The sequence below is a fragment of the Cricetulus griseus genome, chromosome 3 (genome assembly GCF_003668045.3).
Source record: "Cricetulus griseus strain 17A/GY chromosome 3, alternate assembly CriGri-PICRH-1.0, whole genome shotgun sequence".
Lineage (NCBI taxonomy): Eukaryota > Metazoa > Chordata > Mammalia > Rodentia > Cricetidae > Cricetulus > Cricetulus griseus.
In genome coordinates, this window is record NC_048596.1 from 265,985,054 (window position 1) to 266,004,593 (window position 19,540).

The following is a 19,540-nucleotide window of genomic DNA, read 5'->3' on the forward strand; positions in this document are numbered from 1 at the left end:
GCTGATGGATTTCTCCTGTGATGAGTAGGAAATGACCTTCTTCATCTCTTTTGACTGATTTTAGTTTAAAGTCCAATTTATTGGATATTAGGATTGCTACCCCCGTTTGTTTCTTGGGTCCATTTGATTGGAAGATCTTTCCCCAACCTTTAATTCTTAGGTACCATCTGTCTTTGAAGTTGAGGTGAGTTTCTTGTATGCAGCAGAAGGAAGGAATCTGTCTTCTTAGCCATTCTGCTAATCTGTATCTTTTTATAGGGGAGTTAAAACCATTAATGTTGATGGATATTAATGTCCATTGATTATTGTTCATTCTTGTTTGTTTTTGATTTGGTGATGGTGGCGAGATTATGTGTGGGATTCTATCTCTTTTTTCTTTTGACTGTTGGTAAGTTGGGATTATTTATTGCCTATGTTTTTCTGGTTGTAATTAACTTCCCTGGGTTGCAGTTTACCTTCCAGTACTTTCTGTATGGCTGGATTGGTGGATATGTATTGTTTGACTCTGGTTTTGTCATGGAATATCTTGTTTTCTCCATCTATAATGATTGAAAGCTTTGCTGGGTATAGTAGTCTGGGCTGGCATCCATGGTCTCTTCTGGCTTTCAGAGTTTCCAAGGAAAAGTCAGGTGTGATTCTGTTAGGTTTGCCTTTATAGGTTACTTGACCTTTTTCCTTTGCTGCTCTTAATATTTTCTCTTTGTTGTGCATGCTTGGTGTTTTGATTATTATGTGGCGAGGTGACTTTTTTTTTGGTTCAGTCTATTTGGTATTCTGTAGGCTTCTTGTGTTTTCATTGGCATGTCTTTCTTTAGGTTGGGAACGTTTTCTTCTATGATTTTGTTTAATATGTTTTCTGTGCCTTTGAGTTGGATTTCTTCACCTTCTTCTATACCCATTATTCTTAGGTTTGGTCTTTTCACGGTATCCCATATTTCCTGGATATTTTGTGTTAGGGATTTGTTGGATTTAAGATTTTCTTTGGTTGATGAATCTATTTCCGCTAGTGTGTCTTCAACACCTGAGATTCTCTCTTCCATCTCTTGTATTCTGTTGGTTATGCTTACATCTGTAGTTCCTGATTGTTTACCCAGCTTTTCTATTTCTAGCATTCCCTGAGATTGTGCTTTATTTATTGTCTCTATTTCAGTTTTTAGGTCTTGAACTGTTTCCTTGAGAGATTTGTTGATATCTTGTATTTTTTGGTTTGTTTTGTCTTCAATTTCTTTAAGGGATTTTCTCATGTCCTCTTTGAGGTCCTCTCTGATTTTCCTGAAGATGTTTTTAAGGTCATTCTCTTCTGGTTCATCTGCATCGTGATGTTGAGGTCTTGCTGGTGTATTGTTCCTAGTCTCTGGTGGTGTCATATTGGGGTTTCTGTTGTTGGATGTGCTTTTACCTTGTCCTCTTCTCATCCTTTCTTCTGGTGGGTGTAGCAAGTGTTTCTTGTTCTAGTGGTGGGTGTGGGACCACGTTTCCCTTCTGGTAGATGCAAACAGATCCAATACTCTAATGTCTGTCCTCTTCTCGTGGATGGAGGTGTCACTGTTACCCAGGTGTCAGCAGTGTTTGGGCGTGCTGGGTCTCACCGGGCGGTAGTTGGAGGCAGAGCTGTCACCGGGCCTCGGGGTGTCAGATTCCGCTCCTAACTCCATATGGCATGCAGGTTGCTTGCGTCTGATGACTCTGAGCCCTGATTTTGTTTAATGATGAACAGTGATATGGAAGTGTGAGCCAAATAAACCCTTTACTCCCCAACTTGCTTTGGTCATAGTGTTTTGTCACAACAAAAGTTGTCCCAACTAAGACAGCTCTTCTCCGGAATCTTCTTTCTCAATGTTGATGATGATGCCATAACGATGGGCAGGTGGAAGGAAAACCCCTTACAGTTTCCTTCCTTTCTGTGAGATCAGGGACCAGTGTCTTGTGTCAGTAGCTTTCAGACTATATAAGCAATGCAGCAGGGTTTACGAGTTGGCACAGCGCTTATGAAGAATCTTCTGGAAGTATCTACAGTATTGAACATGCATAGCCTTTCAGTTAGAATGCGTGCATCTAGGAACTGTCACAAAATGATTGAATCAGTTAATAAATATGTATATGAACAAGAATAATTCTAGCCTGGCTTACAATACTGAAAAATTAGAAGTGCCCAGGAATGGACTAAATAAAGTATGATATGGCTACATGGTGAACTATGTAATGAACTCACACCATTGTTCATCCGCAACCACTCTTCACCATTAAATAGAATGAGGTCGAATCTCTACTGTATCATCAATGGGGAAAATGTATTATACAAATCACAGAGAATCTGATCTAGTTTATTTTAATAGCATTTTAATTGTAGTATGATCATGCACTATACAGTTCACCCTTATAATATGCAAGTGACAGCCATTTATGTCACTTACTTTTAGTACATCCCTCCCCAAAGAAACAATGACCTATGAGTGGCCAATCCTCCCACTCACCCTATCTTCTTGCCTGCCACAGTGAACTCTGACTCTGAGTTCACCTGGTCTGAGCATGAATAGTCTTTGTGACTGGCTTCTCTCATTTAAGGAAGTTTTAAAATGTCTATGTTATGACATGTGTCAGTATTTAATTTCCTTTTATTGTTAAATAATATTTTGCATGATTACACTACATTTCGTTTCCCTAATCATCAGTTGATAGATATTTGAGTTGATTTGTTTCCACTTTCTGAACATTATGAATAGTAATTATAGGTACCATGTGCAGGTTTTGAGCTGAACATTATTTTCACTTTGCTAGTGTATAAGCCCAGGAGTGGAGTTTCCAGATCTTGCAGATACTCCGTGATTAACTTTCTGCAGGAACTCTTCAATTCTTCTCCAGAGTAGAAGCGCAGTTAAGTACGCTCCAGCTTCCCTACACACTCACCACCACCTTTTTCACTGTAGTTGCCTTGTGGGTGTGAAGCATTTCATAATTTTTTTATTATTATTATTTTGTAGCTCCCCAATAACCGCACGATTCCGAATTTCTTTTCATTGACTTTTTGGCAAATTCTAATTTACCTTTTTAAAATATTATATGAGCAAATCCACTAAGAAGGTCATAATGCCAACATGTTAATAATGCTTCTGTCCAGGGGGTGGCACTTATCATCTTCTACCGAGTCTCTATATCAGTCAGGATGCTACCAGAGGAACAGACCCAATCGGATGAATGGTGGAATAAGTGGTTGGGTGGGTTGGTAGGTGGAAAGATAAATGTATGACAAAGGAATACCTACATGGGACTGGACAGCCATGTCCAAACTCTATAGGCTGGGACAAGAAAGGGCAGGCTAGAGATGAAACTGCAGTCCATAGGCACAATTTCTTCTCCTTCAGATAGACATCAGGTGTACTCCAGAAGGCTTTAAACTGTTAGCAGAGACCTACCCAGATGGTTTAAGGAGTCTCTTCTGCTTTAGGTCAATTGGCTGTAAATGCAATTATATCTGCAAAATACCTTTGCTGTGATACTTAGATTGCAGTTTGACTGAAAAACTGGCTATTCCAACCTAGACCGGTTGATACAGATTTGACTATCAGTTGTCTTCTTTATTATTTGGTTATTTCAATGTTTTTTTTTTCATGTTGAACTACAAAACCAGTATTTAAAAAATACTCTTTTTTAAAACAGTGGTATCTCTTGTTTCACCCCTGATGGATGATTGTGAATTTGTTCATCTTGGTACCCCCAGTAAGGCTCAGAATGGTGACTTGTATTTAGCAGTCCCTCCCTTTGGGTTAGACTAAGACTTCCCTCAAGCCCTTAAATCTGAGTCCACATAAAAATTACATAACCTTGGGATGTAGCTCAGTGGTATTACATTTGCCTACAACTCACATACAAGACTCCAAATTTGTTCTCTAGTAATGATAAAAATAAAAGAAAATGATAAAATTATATACTTCTAATGTGCAATCCCACTGATTGAACATTTTTGTTCCAAAGAGAAGAATGGGAAGGAAGGGGCCAAACCAGACTTGAACTCCTCTTCTTCAGGTTGGACATCAGACACATGTGGTGGCAAGATGTGGACCTCAAGGACTTGGGCAGCCCAACCCCCACAGCTTTGTTGGCCAAAGCCCAAAGTGCTTTCCCCAGCTGCCTATGATGCTAGCAGGAATTTCCTCAGCACACGTTCCTTGTTAGTGTTTTCCTGACATCCAGTGGTCTCCACTACAGTATAGGCTTCACCCTCACAGCTTCTCACTGTGCCCTTTCAGAGGCACACCTGCAAGCATGTTAACTCTGGCGCACAACTGCCCGGCTCCCTAAGCTTTCCTTAGTAATCTTGGTGGAAGCCTCCACCATCCCATTGTCTTAAATTCTAGATGCCTGGAGAACTAGCATCATGTGAGTGATGTTAAGGACTGTTCCCAGGGCGAAGTACCCAGGTCTCCTTGGAAATACCCTTTGATGCCTGTATCCATGGATAACTACACACAGGAAAAAAAATGCTTTTCAGGTAGCTGTGTATAGGCAGGGTCTCTAGAGCTCTCGTTTGAAAACAGTCTTTCCAATAGTTATAATGAACCATTATATGGATGGATGCCACCAGGCCAGTTCCTGATGGTTTCCAGGTACTCTTCCTATTATCTCAATGTCAAGTAGTGGTCCTTACCAAACACAAACTTAGTCCTTTTCTGTCCATATCACAAGTTTTTTTATATGCTCTTTGCTCTGATTTTTGCTACCAGGTTTCACTGTAAATTGGGCTAAAAGACGTTAGCATTATCTGTGGTAGTATTTTGTTTATACTCTAGCAAATGAAGCTTGCCTGAATATCAGAGGTCAGAGCTAGCCACTAGCTAACCATAGAGGTCTGGAGATCTGTACAGATAGACAGGAAGTGAGATGGCTAGGCAGAGAGAGGAACATAGGTGGGAGGAGACAGGAACTTGGTCTCTTTTCAATCTGAGGATTTTGAGAAGGCGAGACACTCTAGTGTCTGGCTGCTCTGCTTCTCTGATCATTCAGATTTCACCCCCTAATGTCTGACTCCAGGCCTTTTATTACTAAGACCTATTAGAACCCATGCTACAAATATCCATGCCACAATGTCAATATTTTATTCCCTTGCATGTTTTCTAGCAGATTAGTTTGTCAACTTGAAATTTGGCCTTACACAAACTCTCAGAATGGAATGTAGAGTCCTTTGCCAGAATTTAAACTCTTGGCCCCTTGTCCAATCCCCAATAGAGTCGTCATTTCCATTTGAAGCCTCATGGCAACCGTTTTTACTATCAGCATTTCTATTGGTATTCTGGACTTCTGAGCACCCTTCATGATTTCCCACTGAACTTTGCTTACAGCATTCTAGGACTTCTCTAGCCTCTATCTCCAAACTTTTCCAAGTTTCTCCCATAATCCAGTTCCATAAGGTTCTCAACAACACAATCAGAAGTCACAGTAATGAGCCGACTTCTCAGTATCAATAACTTTCCATGTTAGTAAGTTTTCTGTTGCTATGACAAAAATGCGTGAGATAAATGACTTAAAGTGGGAAGGGTTTATTTTTACTAGAAGTTTCAGAGGTTTCAATCCGTGGGTCCTTGGTCCCTTGCCGTGAGGCAAAGCACAATGACAGAGAGATTGAGAGAGCAATATTTCTTATCTTATTGCAAATAGGAAATAGAGAGAGCTAGAGAGTGGGGGGATCTAGAGACAAGATACCCCTCAATGACCTCTAACCATGCATCACACCCTAATCCCATTCAGCTATGGCTCATCAAGGAGTCATTGCATTGGTGAGATTATCATCCTCATGATCCAATCACCTCTCAACAGGGGTACCAGCTGGGGACCAAGCCTTAATACATGAACCTTTAGAGACATTTTATATTCAAAACATAACCCTTTCCCTGCAATTGTGATTGCATCTGGGGTTCGAGTGAATAATTACAATAGCCCAACCATCTTGAAAGCATTGCTTAATCACATCTGCTAGGTCACTTTGCTATGTAACATAGCATCCATAGGCTATCATTACTAATCAGACTACTGCAGACACTAATTGGTAAGTGCTCTCAAAGCAAACCCTGTTATATTGTTCCTATTTTCCTAAGAAATCTTACCAAACTGTTCTCTTTTCACAGGCTGATGTCAGAGTGACTTCTTCCAAAGAGAATTGCAGCCCCCAAACTGAAGCTGCATGGGTCAAGGACATTGTAGATGATGCTGAAAGTCTGTACCAACAAGCCCAGATGGGAAACTTGCCTGGGACTATTCCAGAAAGTTATCCACCTCCAAGTAAAACAAATGGTCGAGTAAATTCAGGTAACCTTTGCCTCTGTTCTTGTTGCTCTCCACTAGATATCTGGTAGACCTCTAAATACATGGTATAGTTATCTGATGGCCCACTGATCACTTCTTGTAGGGTCTTAGTGTACCTACAAGTGGTGAGATTCTTATCTCTAAGACATTAGCATTTAGTCTTAGGCCTTTATCATATGAGTAAATAATGTTAGCCATTAATCTTGTGGATGAAGTAATTAAAGCCATCTTAAAACAACAGCAACAGCAAGAGCCCTTGTTGAGAATTGGAAACACATTTCAGGAGTAGAAGTGACATGGCTTAAGGGAATGTATGCCCCCACTGTGTTGTCATCTTCTTAAGGGAAAGGTTTACATTTGTAAGAATAAATAAAACCTTCATTAAACTGTCCTCCTCCCTCTCCCCATCGACAACATGAGCGAATACACAGTAAAAACATAAAAGAAGTAATTATGGTCTGGTGTGCTATTTGAAAAACTATTTGTGGCCCTTCTGATGCAATGCTGTGGTTTCCCTTCCTTTGAGCTCTTCCTTGCTGTTGAGTGATGACATCTTATTTATAGTTGCTCTGCCTTTGGAACAAAGTGAACAGCGCAGATCTGGAGGGAAAGAACATTGTTTTAGCTTAGGGGAAACTTTTATTCCACATCCCTGTTGTTCCTTCTCTCACTACAAGTTAAGATTGGAAAATAGCTGGGATAGGGGCCAGAGTGTTGACTTAGTGGTTATAAGGGCTTATTGCTGGTACAGAGGACCTAGGTTTATTCACAGCACCCATTTCAGGTAACTCACAAATGCTTGTGCCTCCAGTTCTAGAAGATCTAGCTGATAAAATAGTGTGTGTGTGTGTGTGTGTGTGTGTGTGTGTGTGAGTGAATATATACAGGTGCATGTGTGTATATAGAGACTTAGGGATGACATCAGGTATCTTCTTCAATTGATACCTCCCTTATAGGGAAAGCCAGAGCTTACTACTTTAACTAGCCATATGGCTCTATGGAGTCCCTTCTTTGCTTCCTGAATGCTGGGATTCCAGGTGTAGTATCGTAGTCACCAGTCACCCAGCTTTTGGGGTTCTTGGGGTACAAACTCTAGTCCCTATGCTTGCACAGCAAGTGCTTCAGCTGCTGCCCAGCCCCCTTCTCAATATTTTAGACTTTGATATATTCTGAGCATTTGTTTCCTACACTGTTCCTCCAGTTTGGGTGTTTTGATGTTCTCTAAATTGACTATGGTAACCGAGCACCCCCTTCATATGATGGCTAGTCTCAATTGTCAACTCGATTGGGTTAAGAAAAACCTAAGACATGCCTGAGACAGACACATCTCAGCTGAGTCTATGAGGTTTCAGAGTGAATGAGCTGAGGAGACGAGACCCCCAGTGGATGTCGATGGTACCAATCCATGAGCTAAGGTCATGGAGGAAAGGGGGAAGGATAGCCACCAGAGCACAGTCTGCACATCTCAGCCAGTGTCACAGACCAAGCTACTCCCAATATTATGCCTTCATCTTTGAGATGACTGTACTTCTCCCAACTATGAGCCAAAGTAAACTGCCCTTCTTCCCTTAAGTTGCTTTTTGTCAGCTATTTGGTCACAGAAATGGCAGAAGTCATGAACGTACTACATAACAAAATCGAAACACCGGGTTATTTTTAACTCAGGCCCCAATATGCTCCAATGTTTCAAGAAAACAGGAGAATGAGTTTCCTTAGAATCTCTGTCTACAGTAGTTACTATATAGGTTAAGCCAAATACTTTAGTAGACTCACAAGATGACTTGGAATGGTTACATTCATTTCTTGATGTTAGTGGCATCCTTTTGGAAACATCTGGGAGAGAGATGGAATACTGGTGGTTCAGCTACTTATATATCATAGTTAGGAGAGAGAATAGTGATGAGAACTTGGTGTTGAAATTGATTCAGTCCTGGTTACCACTCTAACTAGTCTCATCTCCTGGAGCAAATAGCCCCTATCTTATCAGTGTGCCAATGGGTAAAATAGAGACAATAGCACCGCTCTCACAGATCTATGTCTGAAGTGAATATGATACAGAGTATAAAGTCATTTGTTTTCATTTGGGCTTTGAGATGGGGTCTCAAACAACCAAGGTTGGCATGAGTTTCCTGATTCTCCTGCCTTCACCTCCTAAGTTCTAGGTTTACAGGCATGTGTCCCCACTCTGGGAAAGCCCACCTTTTAATAATAGTGACAATAAAATCATTCTGATTCCATTGAAGGGTTTACATGTGACCTGTACATTGAATTGTCATTCATGTTACAAAGGTTCCGGTCTGCTTTCATGTTTGAGCACTTTCTTTTTTTTTATTTAGAGAATACTTTATTAGTTTTTGTAATCAAACCCACGTAGATAAGACCTTACATATTTAATATAGTGTGTTACCCCTGTACAAATGGAAAAATTAAGTTCAACATTTCTAGATCAATATGGCTGTTAATTTCTGTACAATGCCAACTCAACATGGTAAACTGGGATACTTTTTTCCAAAGTTGACAGCACAGCTAAAGTTTCCAAAAATTCAAATTATATATATATATATATATATGTATTTATATATGTTTATATTTATATAAAAAGACCAATAATAACAATATGTTATGCATCAATAGCAGCAACAGCTTTTCCAGGTTCTGCAGTCATTTGAACAAAATTGTAGAGACATCCAGCACACTCTATTTAAAAAAAAAAAAACAAAATCCTAGAAAACAGCACAGTTCTGTTACTCTTGTGGTACCTAGCACCATTTTTTTAATTAGCTTCTCAATCATCATCTGGAAGGAAACCATTCTGAGCAACATCATTAAAAACAGCTCTGATAAAGCACGGTCACTACTATGTATCATAAAGCAGGTCCACATATGAGTGAGTACATATCATGTTTGTTTTTTTTTGTGATTGGGTTACCTCCCTCAGAATGGTTTCTTCAAGTTCCATCCATTTTCCTGCAAATTTCAAGATTCCATTGTTCTTTCTGCTGAGTAGTACTCCATTGTGTAAATGTACCACAATTTCTCTATCTATTCTTCAGTTGAGGGGCATCTAGGCTGCTTCCAGTTTCTGGCTATTACAAATAATGCTGCTATGAACATGGTTGAACAGATGTCCTTGTTGTATGTTTGAGCACTTTCTTTTGTTGTTGTTGTTGTTGTTTGTTGGTTGGTTGGTTGGTTGGTTGGTTTTTTTGAGATAGAGTTTCTCTGTTTAACAGTCCTGACTGTCCTGGAACTTTCTTTGTAGACCAGGTTGGCCTAAAACTCACAGAAATCCACCTGCCTCTGCCTCATGAGTGCTGGGATTAAAAGTGTGTGCCACTGCTGATCAGCTTGAGGACATTCTATAAGACCCAGCCCAGAGCTCCATTTCACACACCTACAAGGCTGAAGAGCCAGCCCTGAAAAGTCCTGAACTGGTTGGCCCTTGACTGATGCCAGGTGATGTTCAGTCAAGCACTCTTTCATGACAGGTGGACTAATGGTCTGAAACGAGAAACAGCTGGGCAGCATGTGTGCCATCTCTGCATATGTTTTCAAACCACAAAACCCCATGAAAGCTGTCTTTGTAACTGCAGAGTTTAGAAACAGCTGTGAAACACAGCTCCATCTACTGAACACAGCAGACTTTTTGAAGAGAGCTCACTTCAGAGGGCTCTGCACAGTGTCATTTCTGACTTGGGAAGCAGAGCTATCTTTAGGCCAACAAGCCTGCACCCTTTATTTTATGATCTGATGGTGTGGAGGTGGCTGTTTTGTGCATTGATGATTTGCAATGTGGAGGCCTGCCTCAAGAGTGCAGTTCATAAATCCACTCCTGTAACTGGCTCCAGGGTTCATCTTTAAAATCATTAATGAGATCTTAGCTGATAGTGCTGTAGCTCCAGTTCTGGTCCTGTTCAAGGGCTCCTTCCTAAAAGGCATGCTTTCCCTAGGTAGATTTAGCAGATGGTGAAACTGTACACCAGGGTTGCAGAGCCAGACAGCCCTTGGCAACTTCGTGCTGTTTACCGTTTGTATACAAAGCATAGAAACCAAGCTGCAGCTCAGAAGAGTCTCCAGCCTCAGCTGTAGTAGAGCATTGTAATTAGTGGAGCAAGCAGTGTCATCTGACCCAAGTGTGTGAGTGTTGTTACAACAAAGAGACTGTACATAGCAGCATGGGGACAGGACTTGATACTGCTCAGATGAGGCTACTACATAGAGAATAGATTATGCTGATGTGTTTGCTCTGTAAAGGCAGCAAAAACTTGACCTTCAAAGAATTTCAGAGCTTGATATGGAAACTAGATACTGGGGCTGTGGAGACAGGCATGACCACCCTGAGTTCAGTCCTTGGAACACGCATGGTGGAAGGACAGAACCAGCTCCCTCAGATTCTCCTCTGACCTCTACATTCACAAAGTGACACACAGACACACATGCATACACTCGCCCACATAAAGTAAATATATAAATAATACATATTTATATATAATATATAATATAATAAACAAATGATAGAGGTATTTTAAAGGAAACTAGATGTTTAGACAAAAGTGTTGAGACAAGATTTGATTCAGTGACTTGTATTAGGTACCCATTTTTAAATTAGTTACTGTGTGCATGTGTTTGTATGAGGATAGTGCATGTGTGTACTGTGTATCCTAGAATGTGTTCAAGTGCACATGAAGCTAGACAAAGATGTTCCCGTGTCCCTCTCTGTCACTCCCCATCTCGGGTCTCTTGCTGGACCCAGCAACTTCATGGTCCTCTTGTTTCTCTCCCCTGTCCCCCTACAGTGTTGGGGTTGTAGGCATGATAACTATGCCAGACATTTTACATGGGTGTTGAGGATTTGAACTTGGGTCCTTGTGATTTTGCAACAAGCTCTCTTACCCACAGAGCTACCTCTCCAGGCCCAATTTATTTTAGCATTTGAGTGATAAACTCTTTATTCTTAAATCTCTCTTTCTTTATGCTTTTCCTTTTGGAAGACCCAGTGGCCAATGGAATAATCAATAAACCCCAACTCCTGGAAAGTTGGGAGCGACCAAAGTCATCAGACATCCTGGAAGAGTTAATTGTCCAAGGAATCATACAGAGCCGAAGCAAAGTATTTAGAAATGGAGAGTCGTATGATGTCATGGCAAGTGATTTTGTAATTAACATTTGCTTATACTTAAAATTAGCAATAAAGTATGATTGATCACAACTCATTATTTCCAGTATATAGGACCTACAGTATAAATGGTAGCATTTGTCTAAGCCAGATTTTTCCTCTGTAAATTCATTTATTTCTCTGCACACTGTGATTCTCAGTGGATTCAGAATCACCCCAATCACTAATGATTAATGAAGACAATAAAGCATTCCTTGAGCTTTACTAAATTTGGACATAATAAGTCCGAGGAAATAACTAGCTTTCATGCTCTTAGCCATTTTTATTAAGCAGTGCCTTGAAGAATATAAAACTAAAGGATGGTTTATCCACAAGGAAAAACTGCCAAAGCTCCAGCCATTATGCCTACATGGAAACTCTTGGAACCATGAGGAACTAAGAAGGTTCCAGAAATTGTCATGCTGTTTCTATTCTTTGTTGATTCATCTTGTTTTATTTGTTGCTGTTTGACATTAATGTGAAAAATACTTTTCCTCTGATTTTAACTGGTTCAATGGATGTGTCCAGCTCGCACATGTGTGTGTGCATGGCATACATGTGGAGGTCTGAGAACAACCTCAGATGCCAGTCCTCCAATGCTTTCCATCGCTATTGAGATAGGGTATCTCATTGGCCTGGAACTTTGCCACAGAGGCAGGCCCACCAGTTTCCAGGGATCTCCCTGTTTCCTACACCCACCTCATCAATGGAATTACAGGTGTGTCCCACTGTGTCTAGCTTTATATAGGAATTTTAAGGATTAAAAAATAATATTCGCTCAGGCTGAGCCATGTCTGCAGCCCTAAAATTTTTAATAAGTTCTCTATAAAACTCTGAAGAAAACTAAATATTTTGTTTGTTCCTTTGTTTTTAAACCAAGGCTCCCAGTTATCACTGACACATAGACAAAAGGAGGTTAGGCTGGGGCAAAGTGGGGGGAGAGGGCAACGTAGAGGAGCCTGAGGGAAAATGACTGGAAAAGAAAATAAACAGAAAGGAGAGAGTAGAGAGCAGATGTTTAATCAAATTTGTATAGAAAACAGTTGGTAGTGATTGCCTCAACACTGTCTGTAGGTCAGTTCACTAAATGCTTAAGCTAATATCCTATCTGTAGATGGAAAATTCAAGGATTAAAACCAAAGTGACATTCTTATTATACAAAACAAAGCAGGGCCTGTAGAAGGTATGTGCAGAAAGGGAAAGAGACTGCCCAACATTCAAGCCATCACCAGACAGCCAACAACAAGAGGAAATAGAAAAAGGAGAGGGTACAACAGGAATAATATAGCACCGTTTGGTGATTAATCCAGATTGTCAACTTGATAAGATCTAGAATCAACTAAGAAACTAACCTTTGGGCATGCCTGGGAGGGTGCATCTTGCTATGCCACTGGAGATGGGAAGAGATGCCCTCTTTGGGTGGCACCATTCCCTAAGCTGGAATCCTAGACTGCATGAAAAAGAAATGAGCATTTGTCACTCTTTTCTTTTGGGCTGTGGATGGAATGACATCAGCTGCTTCATGTTGCTGCAGCTAAGACTTTCTGGCATGATGGTCTGTACCTGGAACTGGAAGCCAACAAACCCTTCCTTCCTGAAGTTCCTTTCAGTAGGGCACTCTATCACAGTTATGGGAAAGTAAAATATCATTTGACATTCCCACAATATCACCATGGCCCATATTTTGGACAATGATAAATATCTGGTTGTATTTGAAAATATGAGAAAAACAGCTCCGTATTAAGGAAGGAGAGAGGCTTTTTTGAGCTATAAGTGAGTATTTGGGGGACAGAAAAAAGAAAAAGATGTCAAAAGATGGGAGATCAATTCAAATGGAGGAAGACATATGGAAACACTGTTGCTAGGCGATGCCTCCTTAAGGAAGGTACAGTAACTCCTTTATGCTAACACTGGTGGGAATAAAATTACAACTTACCTTAGTGAGCTTGTCACAAGAGGTGAATAAATTCCAACTTTTATCTAATAAGAGAATACACAGGATGATTAGCATAAGATATTGTGGAAGAAATCTATTCATGGCAATGATGGGCTTGAATTTTGATATTAAGTGAATTAAAGATTAAGTCTGTTCTAATATAGAATATGATAGAATAGAAAGAATAGAATAGAATAGAATAGAATAGAATAGAATAGAATAGAATAGAATAGAATAGAATAGAATAGAATAGAATAGAGAGCATGAGTAGGACCTCCTCAAAAGGATTTTATGTTACAGGCCACAAGAATACCACAATTCTTTTTCTCTCTAAGGTATTAGACTCACATGCCCCAGTGTAAGCCAGGCTTGCAACAGGCCAGAGTACCAGCACACAGCCCTGTGTGTTTTGTAGCTCAATGTCCTAGGTTTTAACCTGACATTGGAGTAAGTCACTTAGGAAGATTACAAAACTCCCAGGACCCAGACCCAACTTGGACCAGTGTCTGAGCATCGGGCTTGGCTCTCATGCTTTCAGAATCTTCTAGATGACTGGGGGCAGCCCAGCTGAAACCCACCCCTCTGACATGAACATGCACTCAAAGCTGGGTGCATTATCAGATGGGAAGGGCTGAAGCATTTGTGGTTGTAGTTCACACTCCTTCATTACAAAAGAGAATTCTAAAATGTTCCTGAAAGTACATTTTCATGAAAAGAGAGCAAGATTGTTTCCATAAAACCTCCTAAATGAGGAGGCGGTATGGGTGCTGGGGCCACAGACCAAGCCTCCTCAGCTCACAGGAGTCTGAGTGTGAAACACAGCACATCCCTTAGGCAATTGGGGGAAAGTTGGAGATGAACATAAGATCACAGTTAAGACTGAAGGATGCTGGGATCATATAAGGTCTCAGAACTTACACTGTTAATACTTTGAAGTAGTTGGTATTTTAGAAAGCTTCATAATTGACTAGAAATCACGCCAAGGAATCAGGGGAAGTACAGAGGAGATTATTTTAAAATTGCCAGCAGGTATCACGATGCAATGAATCCAGTCAAACATTCAAATAGTGTTCCTTCCCTGCTCTAGGGAATTCCAGCTGTTTGCTTTTGTGTCTTGCTGCGCAGCCTAGCCCACCATCCTATTGGGGCTGCTGACCAAGTGTTAGGATAACAGGTGTGTGCCACCATGCCTAGCTGGAAAAAATGTGAATAAATATTTTAGGAAGCTAGAATAAGTGTAAGAGTGCTTTAAAAATGAGACTTAGGGTGTGGGGCAGCGCCACTCACAAACACAAACTCTGAACATAGGTTTTTCCTCTTCCTTCAGTGTTTTCCTTTGAAGTATAATAAGAGTAAAGGGTGCCAAAGGTGAGGCACCATCACTCTTCTAAACTGGGGCATCTCAGGAAACCAGTCTCTCCCGACTTGTCCATGGAGAACCTGTGTCCACCATAACACCCGTTTCACCTTTCCCCAATATTTGTATGGCTTCTGTAGTCCTCTCTGAATAAATAGTTTTCAAGCATGTTTGTACTTTGAACTGAAGTCAGCTGAAATGCCCCACCCACTTATCTTGAAGATTCTTAATTCTGACTGATTAGAACATGGTGACTGTGGAGAGTTGCAGATTGAGAGCCTGTCTTTAGTCCTCCTGATAACTACTGATTGCTCCCCCTCTGACTCTGACCTGGGATTCCTGTCATTTTTAGATAAACCCTTGGAAGGCATCACTACATTTGATAGATCTAGCCTTCGCCAATCCAGAAGCTGAGTGTGTCATCAGATAGTGTCTAAACCGACAGAACCAATTTCCCTGCTTTGTTGAGCCGTGCATTTGGTAAATGCATTGATTCATGACTGTCTTTGTTCTGCTACCACAAGAGATGATGTAATCACTTTCCTGAGAGAATGCATCATTCAATGCACCCTGAATCCATGTGTGCAGGTCACCGCCATTCATATTTTGCTCAGAATAAACTAGCCCTAATTCCCATTGGAGCAAATGCTGTTTCATATGAATCTACAGTAGTAGTAGTAGTGGATTCTCTGCTTGCACGAGAGTTAAAATAGGAAATAAATATTAAGGAGTCGAGGAGATGCCTCAGCAGGCAAGTGCTTGCTGTGTAAGCATGAAGACCTGAGTTCAAATCCCCAGCACCCCATGTAAAAAGCCAGGTATGGTGGCTCAAGACTGAAATCCAGTTCTTGCGAGAAACAGGCAGATCCCTGCAGCTGATTGATCAGCTGGTCTTGAAGAATTGGTGAGCTCTAGGTACAGTGAGAGACCTTGTGTGCCTTCTAGTTTTATGTCAACTTGACAGGAGCTAAAGTCATCTGAGAGGAGGGAGGCTTAAGAATCAAAGGTCACAAAACTAATATAAATGAGGGCTGGGGGAACTTGCTTTAATGAATGACGTAGTTCCCATCTAGTGGAAAAACCTCATACTACACAAAATCATCCAGTGGTTGTAAAGAACCATGATTTCCATGAGGGTACTCCTTTCCAAAGACTTTGAGATGGGACTAGAAAGATGGCTCATTGATTGAGAGAACTGGCTGCTCTTCCAGAGGTCCTAGGTTCGATTCCCAGCACCAGTGTAATAGTCATTTGTAACTCTAATTCCAGGAGACCCAATGCCTGCTTCTAGTCTTTTTGGGTACAGCATGCATGCACACAGTACACAAATATACATGTCAGCAAAGCACCCCTGATGAAATGAAAAAGCCTTTAAGACTTTCTGAGGATCCTAGATCTTGAAGATAGAAACAGCAGTCCTCTGTCCCACCATCACTATATAGTTAAGAGAACTATGTTCCAAAAGAACTGTTCACCTCAGACACACAGTAGCTATTAATAACGGAGCCCACCACTTCATCACTTCCTCTCCAGTTTGTCATCTGCTCTGGGCACCCTTGCTGTCTGCACACACTATTGTGATAATTCTGCGGGTAACTGTGACAATATGTGTTACCCCTGAAGGCAGGCCCTGGTCTCACTGAAAAGTAGCTGGCTTTCCTAAGTGAGCATTGTGGGTTTCCTCCTCCCTTTAAAACAAACAAGAAGGAAACCAGATCCTGTGAAGTAAGGATCATTAATTCCGTGTCGCTGATGAGGACATCAAGCTCACAGACGGTACGAACAGCTAGTGGAAAGTCACTTTCAAGATCGGAAGGCAGGCCTGGGGCCCATCATTGGCCTTCCTCTACTGTGTTAAATGGCCTCTCTTTGTCTGCCTGATTTATTTTTCTTATTCTGAAGAGTCAGTATTTAGGAAATTATAAATATTGATAGCTTCATTGTCTTTAAAGAGCAATCTCTAGAGAGATTACCCAGAACAATATGTTGGTTCATTTTATATGAAGACTTGGAGTTCATTAAAAACTTCCCCCAGTCATAATATATCTATGTATGCTGACCTAGACAGATGCCCATATTAAATGAAAGATGTAAACATGGTCAGTGTGTATGGTACAATCATATTTAGATATTATTTAGAATTTCAGATGCCTTGCATGTATGTATGTGTACCTACATACAAATACATACATGCATATGGACGTGCATTACAAAGAATATCTGTAAAGGCACAATGAGCTCTTTACAAGGCTACTGTTGAGGGGGTGGGGAGATGCTTAGTTGGAAAAACAATCCCTGAGGACCTGAGTTTGGCCCTCCAGAGCCCACATAAAGGAGCATGTGGTCACACACGTCCATAAAACCCCAGCTTTCCTAAATGGAAGCTCTTCCTAGGTGGAAGGTGGAGACAGGCAGGTTCCCTGAATCTCCTGGCCCAGCTATCCTGCATATGCAGTAAGGAGCAAGGGATCCTGTCTCAAGCAAGGTGGAAGGCAAGCAAGGCTGGCCATCTGAGGTTGTCCTCCTCAGTCCTTCATTTGTGTACCATAGTATGTGCATACTTATACCAACACATGCATGAACACACACACACACACACACACACACACACACACGGGAGTGGGGGGGCAGGAAGATATTTTTAAAATAGGTTCCTATTGAGGGCTATTGTTAGAGTGATTAAGTAGAGGGTTAGGAGGATATTTGTGTATTGTTTTAATTTGCCATTTTAAAATGCATGCTATAAAACTGTATTTTTGGAAGAGAATGAAAGATAAAACTTCATAGTCCTTTATTATAATTTTACTTTTTGTAACTACATGAGGAACTAGAAAGTCATTATCACTTTTCTGAACCCCTGAAAGAGTAGTCATTCATAAAAATGGGAAACTCTTACTGTTGTCATGAAAACATTTGTCAAATACCAATAGCAAAGCCTAGCATAGAGTCATTGCTCGATAACAATTAATAATCTCTCTCCATCATAAGATCAAAAAGTAATAAAAGCTAATTTCTATCCAAGTGAAAATAATTGATAACACACAGAATATTATGAAATCAATTGCTGTCATTGACGATTATAGGTCAATTAACTAAAGTTAAACTGAGTTTCTTACCTTAAGCTAGACTTGGGTGCACACACACACACAACACACAACACACAACACACACACACAATAATTCTATTAACAGATTCCACATTTCTGTTGCATTCATGTGCCACTAAAAAATTTAGACTTTGAAATTTACATTTTTAAACTGTTTTTCTCACCCGTTCATCTCCTAGGCCAAGTTAATAATCGCCGTTAAAAGCAAAATGTCTTCCTCCAGGTGGACGCTACTGAAAAGCCACTGAGAAAGCCACCAGCCAGATTGAAAAAGCTTAAGGTGAAGACAGAGGTAAAGGATTTCACAATCCAAGACATAGAGGAAAAGATGCAGGCGGCGGAGGAGCGCCGAAAGGTAAGGGCTGGCTGTGGATGCAAGTCTGAGGAGCTGACTGCCTGCCCGAACCAGTGCTGCCAGACCTTGCCTATCGGCAGCCTTAAGACAAAGTGTGCGCATTGACGCGCTGCATCCCAATGGCCTGTGCGCTTCCTGTGCTCTGCACTGGGTTTGTTCTTGAACATTCTTTTTGTGTTGGGCAGGAATGAAGCAGCCCCATGAACTCAATTGAAATGTGTGGTTTCATCTCTGCAACCTAAATGAATACTGTTCAGTTCTCTGAATTAAGTCAAGTTTGGTGGAAATTTCCATCGGGGTCAGAGGGAGGAGGACAACCTAGGTAGGGGTGGGTACTGAGCTGAGAGAGCGTGGGTTCTGACGACCGACCGTCAGATCAGCTCCTGCAGTTTTAAGGAGCAGAGCCCACAACCCAAAGCCTGTCATCCCTCCAGGATACAGCGTTAGTCTAGTCTCCTTCATTTTGCCTCCATATTTGGTAGCCTTGGGATCAAAGACTAGACTGTATCTCTGTGAGAGCAGACCCTGTAGTTTTTCTCTTTCAATATGGGTTCTCCAACATCTGTTCCAAGACTTAGTAGTTGAATCAAAAAGTGAAAGTGATTGTGACACACAGCATGAAAGAGAATGTGAGAAAAATAAAATCACCAGGCTTCTTTTTCGTTCTTTAATAATACGTTTCAGACAAAAAAAGAAGAAATAAGAAAACGGCTACGGAGTGACCGACTTCTCACCACTAAGCCTTCGGATGCAGCTGAACCAGGAAGGGTGGAGGCTCCATTTGCAAAAGGCCTCCCAGATGTGAGCTCCCCTGCTTTGTTGAGGTCCTACATGCAGGAAGGAGAGCCACTCAAAAGGAAGAAGAGTGAAAGCAATGTAGCCCGGATGAACAAGAATAACCCCTGTACAGGTTTGGGGGTTGTAGAGTCAGACATGTATTACAACCGAGAAGATGACATATTCTGATATTCCATTTTCAAAATGAATCTCACAAAGTGGTCCATTCTCTCCAGTTGTGACAGTCGTAGTGTGTCTCCTGGTCTTTAAAAAGTGACTGTGGCTCCACTCGCTAACACTTCTGCCCTGGCTGTAGGGATGGTTGTGTGAGCAGCAGGGGATGAATTTTAGCTGAGTGAATTAAAGGAGGGGTGGGATGGGGGGAGTCTAAGGTTGGTGTTCTCCTTCAGAGTGCTTTCCAGCAGTAGTTAGAGGTCTTAGGTTCGGAAGTCCCTGCCAGCTTCCATTGCTTGTGCCAAAAGAAATTCTCCCTTGTCAATTCTGACCTTGGTCCCACCCACTGATGAGTTCTTCGTGACAATTTACATCCATGTTT

The 19,540-nt window shown here is 41.1% G+C and overlaps 1 protein-coding gene across 1 annotated transcript in view; it reads left to right on the plus strand.

Moving 5' to 3' along the window:
• The window catches only part of Stmnd1 (stathmin domain containing 1), a 31,103-nt gene extending 11,930 nt beyond the window's left edge, over positions 1 to 19,173 (plus strand). The window contains exons 2-5 of the mRNA XM_027410007.2: positions 6,120 to 6,300; positions 11,289 to 11,440; positions 18,076 to 18,207; positions 18,892 to 19,173. Of these exons, the coding sequence (XP_027265808.1) occupies positions 6,120 to 6,300; positions 11,289 to 11,440; positions 18,076 to 18,207; positions 18,892 to 19,173 (747 nt within the window). The remainder of the gene's footprint in view (positions 1 to 6,119; positions 6,301 to 11,288; positions 11,441 to 18,075; positions 18,208 to 18,891) is intronic.
• The last annotated feature ends 367 nt before the right edge of the window (positions 19,174 to 19,540 follow it).